A 16,334-nucleotide genomic window follows, 5' to 3' on the forward strand; every position below is an offset into this window, starting at 1 on the left:
CATTGTCAAATTTCTTTCCATTCACCTCCATAAGTTTTTCCACAGGCTGTCTTCCAAGTTTTCTTCATATATCTCTGGTTATCTGTTACAGAACTGTCATTTGGTCAGATCTTTTTAATGTGTTACATTATCAAGATTCGACACTCTGGTGGAGTGTATTCAAAGTTTGCTTTGATTTCCAAAAATTTTTCATCTGTGATGTGGAACCTTTAAAAAATTTCAGGTCTGCAGATTTCTATATAGCATATATGAACTTCTGACTCCACACAGATCCTTTAAGAGCAGTCCAACTGCTCCTCCCCTCCACATCCAGAGTTTACAGACTGCACAGTTTTAGCACATCAAACTTGGGATCCTGAGATGCTAGGAGTGCATGACTTACGAAGTAGAAAATATCTGAGGTACAGATCTAACTAAAGATAAATGTAAATTTGAAATAGTAGATTGCTCCAGTTCTCCCACACAGGAGCAGGAGTCTGGTTGTTGTGGAAGCCTTAATAGGACAAGATTCCTAGTTAGAACTACACAGCACATCACATTTGGCATTAGTTACAAAAGGGAAAGAGAAGAAAAGAGCCCCAAGGAGTTTCAAAAAAGTCCATATGAGATATGGATAGCAGGCTTCTGTGAAGAGCCTCTGTTGCCCTAGAGAGAAAATATTACAGAAAATAGGTCTGTGAGACTTCACTACCAGCCCATAAACAAGCACAGTTTTCTTCTCCTTTCTTACTATTGGTTGGGAATATGGTGTTGCAAAAAAAGGAGAACATCTTGAAATCTTTTGACATTATATGTTGGATATTGAGGTCTTTGTTGGTTTGATTTGACTGTCAATTTTGATATGTGGTGTACATTGAAGTCACAGGTACAAGTGTGCATGCTGCTATTTCAGCAAGAAGGAAAATAGAGTAAAATCCAGGGTCATTTATTCATTGCTAACACCTATTCAAGTCCAATAAAGAAATAGCTATTGCAGTTCATGTTGTCTTCTTTTACATCATTAGAGTTTACAATAACATCTACCCCTACTGTCCCTATCCAGGTACAGTATATTCTAAAAGAAGCAACCAAAAAGTCAGGAATTCAAATTTGTGATTTTCTAAGCAGATTTCAGGATTTTGCTGTAGAACACAAGAGAGAGAGCTCTTTCTAAAAATGATCCTTTGCAAGTCATTATTGGTGAAGGAAGTTGTGTTGGTTTTGGCTGGGGCAGTTAATTTTCTTCACAGTGGCTGACGTGAGGCTGTGTTTTGGATTTGTTCTAAGCACGTGGCTGGTAATAAATAAATGTTTTTGTTTATGCTGAGCAGGGCATACCCAGAGCCAAGGCTTTTTCTGCTTTTGTACTGCCATGCTGGCAGGGAAGTCAGGGTGCATGAGGAGACACAGCCAGGACAGGTGACCCCAGCTGACCAAAGGGATATTCCAGATAATATTGACATCATGCTCTGTATAAAGTTGGAGGAAGAAGGAGGAAGTGGTGGAGATTTTGCAGTGATAATATTTGTCTTCACAAGTCACTGTTAGGTGTAACGGGGTCTTGGAGGTGCTGAACACCTGCCTGCCCATGGGAAGTAGTGAATTCATTCCTTGTTTTGCTCTGCTTTCCCTATTAAACTGCCTTTATCTCAACTCAGGAGTTTTCCAGCTTTTACCTTTGTGATTCTCTCCCTAACCCTGCTAGTGGGGCCTGGCTGCTGGCTGGGGTGAAACCACAACAGAAGTGTTAACACTTCATTTATTGCTTCTGAACTCTTACTCATGGCTTGGAGAACACAGTTTTCTATCCCTCATTATATCCATTTTTTTCTTTGCTGTCACAGTTCAGCTTTCTGAAGGCCTCTAACACCCTTGGGTGCAGTAGATATAGTGAATATCAACTGAGATATTCAAAACCAACTGTTCATCAAGTTCTTTACATACCACTCTGAACCACCAATGTGACTCCCCATGAGTAACTTGCTAAGGTGCTTAAATATCCTTTGACACTTGGCCCTAGAGCTACAAAACATGCCTGATGTACGCTCAGTTTGAGGCATGTAAGCAATCCCCCCTGCTCAGCCAAAAGAAAGAATAATATCACAAACCTAACTTGCCATGATCAGTTAGAATATTTTTATTTGGATCTCTTCTGTTCATGGAGTGTAGCAGTGTGTGCAAAACTTCATTTCCATGTCTACACGTGTCCTAATTTCCCAGGGTTAAAACTTAAATCAAGTTTTTCCTTTGGGGAGTGCAAGCTGCAAAGAGCAAACAACCTTCATTGAAATAGAAATCTATAAATCCATTACTCTTCACCTCTTTTAACTACACTGTTAGGGGTGAAAGCTATTAACTGTGGTCTTTAGAACGTATGTGTAAATGCAACCTTTTCCCCAAAAAACTTTAAAAATGTGCAGAATCAATAATATTTTTGATAAATGCTAGTGCTAAAGACAAGAACTACTTGTAATAAAGAAATGCATGGGCTTGATTCTTTATTTAACTGAGTCACCCCCTTATTTCCACTGCTTTGAGGAATTCACTGCAAGAGTAGGATCAGGCCCTTGATGTGTGCCAGCTCCATAGTGATATTATACCCAGACAACTGTCACTGAAATTTATATTTAGTTCCATAAGAACATCACATTAGATATCCTTAAATGTTTTATGAGGCAGGGCTTTTCTGACTATTCTGACAAAACCACCAGTACATGTAGAAACCAGAGCTGTGAACAAATACTGCACTTATGATTTACAGCACAATTGCCAGAGTCTTCCCAGCTTCATCTCTGCTGGCTACTTACTCAGGCTGTCATTTTTAGCTCCACAGATTATATCTGCCTTGGCCTCTTCCACAAACACTGGATTCACTGGAGTGTGTTGCAGACAATACAGCTCTCAAACAATGAAGCATTTGTGTTCATTTTCTTCTATTTTATCTTAGGAATTCTACTATTTAGGTCACTATCTGTTGCTCCCAGCTATTCTTTCCTGAAAAATTGTAGCTCTTTTTAGGCTTAAGAAGATAAAATCAATGAATTCATCTATGTTATTCCTCTGGGTATAAAGGTCTAGATGTAATAAGTGGTACACATAGTATAAGATTACATTGCTATTTCTGAACTGCAGCCCTAAGATTAATTGTGCCTTATAGGCCAAAATTTGAAGAGCTGCTGGGTGCTGGCCTCTCTGAAAATCTGATACAACTAACACAATAAAACCCCAGTATTACTAAATTTCTCAAATGTTTTAAATGTGATCCCTCCCTAGAATGAAGAGGAAGGGTGTGAATGTATATCTGTGTAGAATTTTAGATACAGATATGGAGAATAATGGTGAATGGATCCTCTTCCTGATTGTATCTGCCTTTCCTAAAAGAAATGAAAAAATCCACTACAGGTTTTACTTGAGAAAGATAATACTTGGATTTTAGCAAGCAACATCACTCATTGTGAAATTCATCAATATCTGTGGAATAAAAATTATACTTAGATATGGGGACATACAGGAATTCCATTTACATTACATTTAAGCTCACTGATAGCTCTACTGACATAAAAAATTGGTATGCTCTGAATGAAAAGAGGAGTGCTTAAGCAAACAGTCATAAATTAATTTATAATGAAACCTGACAGTCATAATTTAATTTAGAACGTATTTAAGATTGTTGTTACTATTTGTATAGGACTTTTTTTGCCTGGAGGAAGATGTGGCTTCATAATGAAATGTCAGCTATTGAAATACTAAATTTCATAAGTGTACATATGTATTAATTAATTAAAATTATGTAGATACTTTCCTAATGAAGATCTGTTGTCTACTTCAAGCAGTCAAAAGACTCCACGACTGAGGCATATCAGTGAGTCACCAAGAACTCAGCAGGAAGCACAAAGGATGCTGAGCACAAACTGTAAAATCTGTGGGGTGATGAGCCTGCTGCTCAACTTTATTTCTCAGTGGTGAGGGGAGGAAGAAAGTCAAGTGACAAAAATAATCAATTCTATTCAGTTTGTTAACTGAGAGATGTTATAGCAGGGCATTTAGGGATAGCCAGGCCATGACCAAAAAACCCTGGCAGTTTGTCCCACCACCGAGTAAGAAAACCATGTTCCTAAGATATTGTGAATTCTATTTGGAAAGTAATGTTTAATAAAAACCAAATTACAGGTTTTTGAAGTCTAATAAATACTAAAAATAGGTACTTAAGAAAAGTAAAATAAATAACAAAGTCTCTCCATCACTATTAATTTAAAAGCAGCAGGAATTTGCCTCAGTATCAAAATTGGTACGTGTCACACTGATCAGCAGATTCTTTAAATATTTATTTAAATATTTAAATAAGTAGCATATAGGAAGTACTTAAGTGAGTAACAACTGACAATAATTGGTTAAATTGGAGTTTGTGTCTTCATAGCATTGGAAAGTTTGCAAGGGGTTCTTTTCACACCCATCATGGAAAGAGCATTCCCCTTGTCTTACACTGAACTCTTATTTCACAGCACTGATGCTCATGATAAAGGGTGAGCCAGTATATTCTGGCCAGTGTAGGTGGGCAGCTCCAGGGCCTTTCAATTGTGGGTGCTGAGAAAATCAGCAGTTAGCTGGTTTTAAACTTTGTGAGCATGCTCAGCCACACACAGTGACAGCATTCAGGCTGTGTCGTTTCCACACAGAGCTTGGGGAGCCATAATGTGGTTAGCCTGTATTATTTATCCATTATTTACCCCAATTTCAAACCTGGTTAAAAGTTAGTCCTTTCACATCACGGAATGAAATGTTCCTAAAAAAAAAAAATACTCAACATCTACAATAGTGCCTTCCTTTCATTTTGTCAAATCCTAATTAACAAAATTATCCCTGAAAACAAAAATTACCCTGGTTTCTTTACAGAATTGTATCTAGGGAAACATACTGGGGAGGGAATGATTGCCAAGCTGAACACTGTTGTTGCAAAAGCGTCTCTCTTATCTTTCTCAATAATATTTAATATTCTTGTGCACCAGTACCTTAAAAACCACTCTTGTAACTAATATTTAATACTGATGGTAGTAGCCTTTTCTCATTGTCTTTTGCTTGGCATCTGGCATGGTACCTGATTGAGGTGTGCTAGGACAGCCTAAACTAAGAAAAGCATACGTTAGGTACACAGAGCAAAATATATTGTCTGGATAAATCAAATTGCTCCAATAGCTGCTGTTTGGGATCTTCACTTATTTGTCATATGGACATGCAAATCTTTTAAACAGAAAACTGCCAGCAGAGGCTTGACAATACAACAAAATCTTGTTATTTCATGGCATGTTAGCTATTGAGGGTATTATTACGATGAACTTTGAAAAGCTGAAAATGTTTCTCTGGGTTAATTTTCAGTCAGATCAGTAAACTAATCCAGCTCATGATATATATTGCACAACAGTAGCAGGGGAGGGAGCTGCAGCCACAGACTATGTTTACTGGGCACCTGCATGGGCTTTGGTGGCCTTAATCAACTGGCACTGATCCCACAGTGGTTAATACAAGCAAAAAGAACCCAGTAAATACTTCAGGACTGCAGCTGGTTGTGTGGTGAAACAGTTCGTCCAGCAAGGATTTTTAGCTTAAATGGATCAAAGGAAGCACTTTGTCACCACAAAGGGTTGAAAGGGAAATCACCAAGTTCAGGTGAAAGCCCATATGAAATCCCCATTTCACTCCCTTTTACCAGTTTCTGCCGTAGAGTATTTTCAAGAACAGCTTAGAAAAATGTGAAAAAAAAGTTTAATGATGACTTACAAATATACAATACTTACATTTTCAAGAGTTACAAAAATGGCATACTACAGAAACCAAAAGCTTCCTCCAAACTTTGGAGGAACATTTCCTAGTTATTTATTTACAAAGAAAAATTACAGTCACTTTTCATAGTGTCACATGTTTACATAGAAGCATTTCTCAGTTGAAAAATATCTTGCAGCTTACCCAGAGGCAGTTTTTGCAGTCTGAGCTCTACACCCATCTATCAGATCAAACATTCTAGCAGCCTGTTAAGCTGACATGACACAGCATTTTTGTAATGTAACAGCCTTTGTTTGGAAATATGTACAACCCAGATGGCTAAACTGATGCATAGTTGTTGAGATTTCACCTGGTCTATTATGTATTGCTCATGATTTGGTAAAATGGCATAGGCTACCTTTTTTAATTAGCTTGGAGATGTGCCTTTAGAAAAAGGTGGTCTAATTTCCTTAGGGTATTTGCAGTTCTTCCTGAAAGGAATTTAGAATATAACATGTCCTCTGCAGGACACTTTTTCACATAATGAAACTTCTGTAATAAATTCTTCCTTCTCATCTACAATTCTTACCCCAGGTAAGAGGCAAACTGAGCACACTTTCCAAAGTCTGTTCATTTCTGTTAGTTTTCTGAGGTTGGATGTTTCTTAGATTGCACTTTATTTAACCCAAAATTTTAAAACTTTCTTTTACCTGAGAGCAAACACTAGTATTTCTTAGTCTGTGTGTACTTAAGAGTCTTTTTATAGATTAGAATACTTGCAGTGATACAGCCAAAACACATCCAGCTGTTTTTTGACACCTTCATTATGTGTGCATACTTTCATGATTTTCAGGCCATGTAATTTTAACATGTGAACTCAAAAGAATCTTCATCTACCTGAATGTAGTTTGGGACTACACATTTTTAACTGATTGTTTTTAATTAAAAATAAAGTGCCTCCAGAGTATGAGTTATGATTCAGCTCCAGATCTTTTTAGATTCAAAACCAGAAAAACCTTGCCATCAATAGCAGTGAGCAGAGTTCAGAAAGTGTCTTCTAGCATTACAGTATTTCCCTACCAGCAGCTTACTTCACAGACAAAATACACTCATTTTCAAGCATCTTTAAAGAATGCCTGTGTTCTGGACTTTCTTCGTGCAAGAGCTTCTTGTTTTTTTCTTTCGATCTCCTCTTGAGAACATTTTCTATTTTTTTGTTCTACTGCAAACACTGTAAATAAAAAAAAAAAACCATGAATTAGGAGCTTCAGGTTTGTTCAATGTGTATTTTAACTTAGCCATTTCCGGTGTTTGAAGATCTATGGTAGGAGCACACTATTCTGACACACCGGGCACCCAAGTTAAAAATGGCTCATCTATCCTGTCCCCAAGGCAGGAAGGGGGCAAGATGCATGACCTTTGTAGTGCTACTGACTACTACCTCCCAATGAAAACACTGGGATGCACACATTTGCTTCAAGGAAATTTCACTTGGGTGCCCTTCAAGTGAACCTTATGACATCAGAGTCAACATAGGAGATGGCGATGGGTTAAGAAAATTAAGGCTATCAGAGTGAAAAGGGCTCTACAATTTAGTGAGTTAGGCAGAGATATGAACATGGAGATAGTATAGACACAGGGGTCAGATACAGTACAGGTGTCTCACAAATAAAACAAGATAGGTTGAAAAAAGGTCAAAAGTAGCAATAAAAATTGGCAAAGGAGACAAGAACATGATAGCTGAACATAGCAATTTATATGGTGTGCTACAGAACTATAAATTCCCATACTATATAATCCTGACCTCACTGGAACCAACAGGAACACTCCTTGCACATATCAATAATTTTACCATTTTTTATACACCAATTTCCAATTAATGTATTTTTAATAAGTATTCAAAGTGAATAAATAGAACAAAGCGTATAACTTTTTTGGTTCTCACAAAAAAGTGTCCATGAAAAATTAAACAGCAATTTTTGAAAGGACCACTTAGTATCTATTTCTTGGCTAACATACTTTCCCTCAAAATTTAAGATGAAGAAAGGTATGGTTTATCTGTAAAGAAAATAGATGCTATCTTCTTTCATTCCTTTACCCTCTAGAACATTACACAGAATAACAAGTTATCTCTCCCTTTTTTCCCCCCTTATAAACCAAAATTCTGCTTTCTATTTAGATGTTTCTCTGCTGGGGAAGAAACAGATAAAATACTCATTCTTCAATAATTACTTGTTTTGTTGCCTTTGTAACAGTGCTTCTTTATAATGGAGGTTAATACAGGACACTCTTAAAGGCATGTTTTATCAGGATGAATATTGAGTAAAACTTTGCCAAACTGTGAGATCAAGTAAAGTAAGACTGACTGGCACTTGACTGGTTCTCCATTTCCCCAGTAAGTAACACTGAGCATGGAATATTACTGATGGTCTCTTGGCAATAAAGAAGTGACTGACCTCTCCTCTGGATGAAAGGGCATCTTAGTGTTTAGACTCATAATACAACAATATTTCACTGGCTATTTCAGCCACAGAGCAAAAAATAATAGAGGCTGAGCACTGAAAAGTAAAAAAGTGATTTGAGGGTCCAAATTCCAGGTGTACAGTAATATAAAGGAACTGGCATTCCATATAACCTGTGTTTTCTTCCCCTGTACCATCATTAACTATGGTTTTACTATGCATCAAAACACCAGTATTTTTAAGTAACAGTTAAAGAAAATAGTATGCTGAGTGCTGCATCAGCCTACAATTCATCCTAGGAACCTCAGTGTCTGTGAAGAGAGGGTGTGAGGTATTTAGAGAAGTGGAAAGGAAATAGGTGTCTTGAACTACAGGAATTCAAGATATGTGTCAAGACAATTTAATTTTCAGGAAAATCACCTCCAGATTCTCCTTAGAACATCTGCTAACACCTTAACTGAAAAGATGAATACTGAAGCCTATTTTAAGCTGGAATACAGTACAAATTTCTCTGACATTCTGACTACAGTAAAGAAACAAGCAGTCTAATAGTGACACAATAAAGACAAATACCTGATGTAGTCTGTGCAAAAGACTCTGAAAGGTGTCTCTTGAAAGGTGACTTCTTATTGTCAAGCTTGCGGTGCAAAGTCACGTTCACCTGATTCTTGCTTCCTTCCAAACCCTGCAGAGTAATCCCAATGCCACAATCATTCCCTGAATTTTCAGACCCTACATGAAGATCACCCTGAGAATTGTTAATCTTTCGGAACTTAAACTTTAAAGGCACAAGTGAAGTTTTGTTACCAGAGCTGCTACTTGGAATCTTTCCCGCATTATACGAGAAATGTGAGCTGTCGAGCGCTTTTCTACTAAAAATATTTACTGCCTTAACAGGACTTACTTCAGAACCTGCTTCTCCTGCTGGCACAGAATTTGACCTGTACCATTTCCCTGAAACAGTCTTTGCAGTATCTTCAGAAGCATCTTGACAGTTTTTAGGCAGTGTGTTTTTACACTCCACAGAAGGACCTGAGATGGCAGTCTGAGGATTTGAGATGTTCTTACAGTTCACTACATGACCTGTTGTGGCCAGCCCATGCACTACCCTTGATGAATTCCTACAGGCATCGTTTAGTGAGAGAGCCTCCTGTTTTGCATTTGTTTTTTGTGCCAAGAGGAGATCGGGTAGTCCTTGTTTAGATGCTGGGAAGCTGTTATCAGCATTTGATCTGGAGTTAATATTGGCTCCTTGAATAATTCTAATTTTTTCATTTCCTTGTTTAACATCCTGGCTCTGAGTTTGCTTTTCTATATCATCACACACCTGATATAACAATTCATCATCTTCATAGTTTGCGTCCCAAAGACTATTGGATCCACAAAACACACCTAATATCTCATCAGGGAATTTTGGTTCATTCCAGTCATTAAATGACAGAGGACATTTCTTTTGTATTTCAACTTGATTTGAGTGACCTATACTAGCTTGGTTAACCACTTTGGTTAGATCATTAGGTTTTGTATTGGTAGAAACACTGGATGACTGACAGGAAATAGTTTGAGTGACATTCCCAGGTTTTCCTGCTGGTTGTCTATGAGGATTAGGGCTTGATGAGAAAAGAGGAAGAGCATCACTTTTAGGCTTAGTAGATTCATTTCCATTCTTCATTTCAGATTGTACTGAAACAGGAATATGGCTCAAATCACTATTTTGGGTACTCTTCCAAACAGATTTAATTTTATCTGGCTTAACATCACATTTACCATGCAAGGCCTTTGTCTCTGTCTTGGTGTTTTCTGTCTTACGTGGCTTTTGTAAAGACAGTGATTTTACATGTGGCAAGTTTTTACTAGAATGTTTCAAAGGTGAACTCTGCAAAGTGTTAGATTTGTTTACAGTCCCCAGAGAAGTTACTGAATTGCCACTATTTCTTTGCTTTGTTCTGCTAGCATCACTGAATTCATGCACAAATGGATTTGCAGGAATTTGTGGTGGTTCTTCAGTACTTATCAATTCAGGATTTTGGGTTATTTGCATCACAAAAGAGTCATCTGCCAAAAGATCTGTATCCCAGTCATCAAAGTCATCATGAACTACTCCAGCAAGCTTAGCAGAGGCCACCAATTGTGCCTTCAAAGAAGGAGGATTTTTTTTTGTCAGGGTGTCAGTATCAGCTTTTGGTACAGTCTGGTCCACATTTCCTACTGCAAACAGAGTATCTTTTTGATATGCCTCTGAATTACCATGCTGTGTCTCTTCAACTTTCTCAGGAAGATTCTCCTCCTCCAAGGTACTTTTAATTTTATGAAAACTATTATTTAAAGAAATATCTGACAATCCTTGGCTCAACTGTCCGCTGCACTTCTGGGTAGAAGAGTCAAAAAGAGCATGAAGGGCTACTTCAGCGTCGAGGTCTACAGACTTTTGACTGCTGGACTGACAGGGCTCTGCCACAGGGATGCCAGTGCTCTTTCCAACTGGTTTCAGGGAAGCAGCAGGATCTGCTTCAGATCCTTCACCAAGGAGTGATTTCTGGTTTTTCGTATTTAATCCATCTTTAGAATTACTTGAAGGCTCTGAGGTGGTCTGGATGAAGTTGTGACCAAGCTTCTCCAGTTCCTGAACAGCATCTAACTCTACTAGATTTTTATCAAACTCCTTAGCCAATTTCATGAGTTCCTCTTCGGGATTTTTTATTTTAAGATCTCTGGATTAAAAAGAAAATACAGAAAATAAAGTCAGAGCTACTGAGAAAGTTTGGCCAAGTTCAGTTACATGACCCTATGAGCTGTTCATTCTCTAGTTTAACAACTACAAAGGTATGACTAAATCCCACTTCTTTCAATATGCAGCCAACATCCACCCCCTGCATAAAGACATAACAAGCCCACAGTTAAAAGCATTCTACATGCTAATGCACAATTCTATGGTTCACTAGACACAGAAGACCACATAGCCTTTTTCATGAAAGCCCAGCTATGATGGGCAAGAAAACACTGTAACTTACCTTGTGCAACTTAACTTCATCCTAGCTCGCCCTTTTACTACTATGGGTGTACACGGAATAGCATCATCACCAATCCATGTTCCTAAAAGGGAGTCTTCATTACAGGCTGCTTTTTCATCCTGAATAATGAGATTTATAATGCTTAGAAAATTGATTTCGGATAAAGACTGGATTAGACACACATCTTACATGAGTAAAAAGTTGCTAAACTAAATAAACTGGATGAAACCTGTTGAAAGCCACAGATAAGAACAAAAACAAGTGAAGTGAGATTACTGCAACATTGTCCACTGATAGTTGCATCACTTTAATTATACCAATCTAAAGCAGAAACTTCAATTAAAATAACTGAATTATACTTTTGGCATGCAAATCTAGTAGTCTACTTAAGGTTTACACACATTCATGTTACAAGCTGTCATCTAGTTTATTCCAGTATACCACTAAGGAGCTGGCTGAGAGGCCAGCAGCAATAACAAATTAGAGACCTTAAAATAATTACATTCTGTATGCTTACAGAAAAAAAAATCTGACTTCTGCCACTACAACTAATTTATAAAAGGAGTCTTTAAACAGAATTAAGTGACATTTAGAAACTAAATGAAATTGTTTCAGAGCTTCAAAGTTCAGGCTTGAATTTGAATTCTGAAATGAAGGAGATACAATACTGTGATGAATTGTTTAGAGGGGCAGAACAATAGGATGTAGGAAATTACTGTGTGTAAGCCAGCAAAAGTAATTTGAACTTTATTAACTTCTAGGGTTATTTAAAATAGGTTCTCTTATTCTTAGTAAATTTAAGGTTTTTTGAAATTTATTTTTGTTTAAAAAAATAAAAACATAAGCAGCAGATTACATTCGTGGCAGAACTGTAATAATTTTAAAGGTATGCAATGATATCCCTTATCAATGATTTTCCAATTCTTTTACTATAATTTCTCACAAATATGCTGAACAGTAAATATATTTTAAACAGCCCTGTCAAAAAAGCAGGCATGTTTTGCAAGCTAAATACTACGCATCTATTTTAGGAATTACATGTTTTCTTCTTGTACTTAAAATGCAACAGCACTTTGGTTTCGACTTTCTGAGCTGTGGACATCAGGTTCATGGCAAGAGGGAAAGGGCAGATACTGGGGTAAAGAGGAAAATTATTTATAGTATTGAAGCAAGGTTACTATGTTTATATTATTGCAAAATATCTCTCATCTCAGTCATGTTCTTGTACATCAGCAGTCAATCAAGACCGTTCAAAATGCTTAAAAACAACTGCCAAATAAATCCAGTATTTGAAGAAAGTCTTACCTTTTAACAGATGAGTAATTAAGGATCAAAAAAACAGTATTCTTAAGACCAAGGGCAGTAAACCTTGTATTCTGAAAGTAAACCTTTCTAAAATAGAGCTGCTGCAAGTTTCTTCATGTGTCCTTTTTTACAGCATCTGTGACTCACACAACAATCAGTAAATGCTATGCTGACTGTTTTAATTCAATCCCATTCTATAAACTAGTTTTCTACATGCCAAACTCTTACCATGACACTACTGTAACTAAAACCAAGACTAAAGCTTAAGCACTATTCCCTTTTGATTACTACACATGCAGAGCATTGTTTTAGAAAGTTACGATTACCTGAGGAGCAATACGATTAACGATTTCCGAAATTTCTACTGCACATCTACTGGTAGACTGCTTGCTTTTTCCATTGCCTATGAAAAAAAACAAACTTCTTAAAATTTTGAAATCTATCCAGTTTGTGAAGTGCAGTACATCTCAAATAACTCAAATAGGCCTGTAAACATCGGAGATTGATTCAGTGCTGTACTGAAGAATTTATAGGTTTATAACGAAAGTAAAATCAAACAACCGTTGTAAGAGAAAAGAACCTTTTTCCAAGGAACCATTTATAACTTTTGCTACACTCGCACTCAAACAAGTGTCCTGCAGTTTGGATTTTGGTATTACCTAATCTGTGTGCAATTGGTGAATGAGAATCCCAAAAGATTTCTTGCTGTGTCTCAGCGTCATTAATAGGAGAGCTGAAAGTAGGTATTCGGGATTTCCTACTCAATGATCTCTTTGGTGTTGGTGTCTTATGTAAACATGGCTCTGTGTAAAAACAAAGAGGACCTTTATTAAAAAACAACAAATAAAAGGCAAAAATCACTTAGAATACAGAACACGTCAAGGCAAAAGAAAATGCTTTGGGAACATCAAGAATAAAAATCAAGTTCACACACACCAGGATTGCTTTACTCACAACAGGAATACTGTTCATAACTAGACATTAAATACAGGACTCTGACAATTATATCCCCACAGAGATTAGAGAAAATTACATGATACTGACACCTTTGCACCCAGGAACTGATTGTAATGATGTCAGTTCTTACACTTGAGAGAACACTGACTTAATCTTCTATTAAGAGAAAAATTATGTATACCTCTATGAGAGAAGATTTTGTATTCTTGCTTGCTTTGTGTCTTTCACCCAGACTCTGAGCTGAACTACTATTTTAATGGGCATCCAAACCACTCTGGGTCATAACCTACATTTGTCTGTATTTCCTCCACTGAGCCCTTCCAGCTAGGACTATTAAAAGCAGGAATATAGCTATTCAAACTTGCTTGCAGCTGCCTTTGATCAGTAAGTGAACTAAACACACTATGTGAAACTCAGCTAGTCACCCCTGCCCTTTAGAAATGATGCTGTGGATGTGGAAGCCTACAGAAATAATTTAAAAGATGCTATCACTACGGGAGGAACATCTTAGAGGATGTTTTGCCCTGAAGTGCCTAGCATGACCATAGTGGTTTTATCCTCTCCTCGGTTAGCTCTCAGTATTTGCTGTGGGAATCACAGAATAGGTCAGGTTGGAAGGGAGCACACTGGGTCACCTTGTCCAACCTCCCTCCTCAAGCAGGGTCATCCCAGAGCACAGGCCACGGGATTGTGCCCAGATGGTTGTGGAATATCTCCAGCGAGGGAAACTCCACACTGTCTCTGGGCAACCCACTCCAGTGTAGGGTCACTGTACAGCACAGAGGTTCTTCCTCATGTTCAGGTGGAATTTCCTGTGCATCAGTTTCTGCTTGTTTCTTGTGCTACTGCTCAGCACCACTGATCAGAACCTGGTGTTTGGATATTTATATTTAGAGCAGAACTTGGCACCCTCCCTTTGGATATTTATACACATTGATGTGTACCCTCTGTTTTTTTTCGCGATGCTAAACAGACCAAACTCCCTCAGCCTTTCCTCGTAGAAGACATTCTCCAAACCACTAACCAACTTTGTAGCTGTCTGATAGACCTGTTCCAGGAGCTGCATGTCTCTTGTCCTGAGGGGCCCAGAACGGGTCACAGTATCCCAAATGTGGCCTCAGCAGGGCTGAGCAGAGGAGCAGGCACAGCTGCCTTGACCTGCGGGCAATGCTCTTCTCGCCGCACGCCAGGTACCACTGGCCTGCCCGGGGCACGCTGGCTCAACCTGCTCTCCACAGCAACAGCCCTTCCTTCCCAGGGGCCGAGCGGAGATTTACAGCGCACCAACCCCTCCTCACGGCTCGGCCGCGCCTCCCCCGCGGTCCGAGACACGGCGGGCAGGCCCGGGGCCCCCGGGGGCCGCTCCCGCCGTACCTGCAGCGCGGGGCGAGCACGCCGCCTCCCCGACGGGCAGGCCTCGGCCCGCGCCGCCTTCCACCGGCCCCTCCTCCGCGGGGAGCTCCGCCCGCCGCCGCGCCCGCTGCTCCTCGCCGCCGCTGCGCCTCCTCAGGGCGGCGGGCCCGAGGGACAGCCCCCTCCGCCGGCTACCGGGCATGGCGGCCGCTGCGGCAGCACCGCGCCCGTCCCGCCACCGGCGGCGCCGCCATTTTGCCGGGCGGCTCGCCAGGCCGCCGCCGATTGGCCGCCGCCGCGGCGCCTCCAGCGGCCATTGGCCCCGCGCTGCGGGGCGGGCGGGCGGACGCGGCGGAGAACTGCGGCCCCGCCCCGCCGCCCGTGAGGCGCTGCCGGGTTCAGCCGCCCGTGAGGGCTGCCCGGGTCCCGGTGCCTGTGAGGGCTGCCCGGGTCCTGGTGCCCATGGGGCACTGCCCGTGAGGGCTGCCCGGGTCCCGGTGCCCGTGAGGCGCTGCCCGGGTCCCGGTGCCCGTGGGGCAGTGCCCGTGAGGGCTGCCCGGGTCCCGGTGCCCGTGAGGCGCTGCCGGGTTCAGCTGCCCGGGTCCCTCTGCCCGTGAGGGCTGCCCGGGTCCCGGTGCCCATGGGGCACTGCCCGTGAGGGCTGCCCGGGTCCCTCTGCCCGTGAGGCGCTGCCGGGTTCAGCCGCCCGTGAGGGCTGCCCGGGTCCCGGTGCCCGTGAGGGCTGCCCGGGTCCCGGTGCCCGTGAGGCGCTGCCGGGTTCAGCCGCCCGTGAGGGCTGCCCGGGTCCCAGTGCCCGTGAGGGCTGCCCGGGTCCCGGTGCCCGTGAGGCACTGCCGGGTTCAGCTGCCCGGGTCCCGGTGCCCGTGAGGGCTGCCCGGGTCCCGGTGCCCGTGAGGCGCTGCCCGGGTCCCGGTGCCCGTGAGGCGCTGCCTGGGTCCCGGTGCCCGTGAGGCGCTGCCGGGTCCCGGTGCCCGTGAGGCGCTGCCCGGATCCTCTGCCCGTGAGGCGCTGCCCGGGTCCCTCTGCCCGTGAGGGCTGCCCGGGTCCCGGTGCCCGTGAGGCGCTGCCGGCTCCCCCCGCCCGGCGCTGCCGCCGCCGTGGGGCGGTGAAGCCCTGCTGCCCCCGGAGCTGGGGAAGGGCGATGCTCAGCAGGGCAGAGGGGCAGGGTGTGCCCTCCTGCGGGACTTTGCTTGGCCTGAGGTGCCTTGAATTTACCCAGTAGCAAACTGGGATGACACCCTGCTGGGTGGGAATGTTGTTGCGCTGGAGGGCTGGAAGGCTCTGCAGAAGGATCTCTGACAGACTGGATTGATGGGCCAAGACCAAGAATATGAGGTTCAACAAGGGGTTCTGCACTTTGGCCAGAACAGCCCCATTCAGTGATACACGATGGGCGATGAGTGGCTGGAAGTTGGCAAATGCAGCAAAAGGATGTGAAGGTAGCAGCTACCAGCAGCTGGACATAAGCAGCATGTGCCCAGGTGGCCAA

The 16,334-nt window shown here is 41.6% G+C and overlaps 2 protein-coding genes across 5 annotated transcripts in view; one reads left to right on the forward strand and one right to left on the reverse strand.

The window, feature by feature from the left end:
* LOC146768063 (uncharacterized) overlaps window positions 1-16,334 on the forward strand; it is a 518,279-nt gene that overhangs the window by 282,927 nt on the left and 219,018 nt on the right. The gene's annotated exons all lie outside the window — the stretch shown is intronic.
* Window positions 5,722-15,068, reverse strand: ETAA1 (ETAA1 activator of ATR kinase). 2 transcript variants are annotated; one of them, XM_085577221.1, is made up of 7 exons: window positions 14,846-15,068; window positions 13,174-13,317; window positions 12,841-12,917; window positions 11,210-11,328; window positions 9,103-10,909; window positions 8,772-8,883; window positions 5,722-6,967 (listed from the first exon to the last, which is right to left on the reverse strand). In XM_085577221.1, the coding sequence occupies exons 1-7, from the start codon at window positions 15,024-15,026 to the stop codon at window positions 6,852-6,854; spliced, it is 2,556 nt and encodes an 851-aa protein (XP_085433347.1). In that variant the 5' UTR covers window positions 15,027-15,068; the 3' UTR covers window positions 5,722-6,851. The 2 variants fall into 2 exon arrangements, with proteins under 2 accessions (XP_085433347.1, XP_021411543.3); XM_021555868.3 differs by having other exon boundaries at window positions 8,772-10,909.

The sequence above is a fragment of the Lonchura striata genome, chromosome 3 (genome assembly GCF_050655825.1).
Source record: "Lonchura striata isolate lonStrDom1 chromosome 3, ASM5065582v1, whole genome shotgun sequence".
Lineage (NCBI taxonomy): Eukaryota > Metazoa > Chordata > Aves > Passeriformes > Estrildidae > Lonchura > Lonchura striata.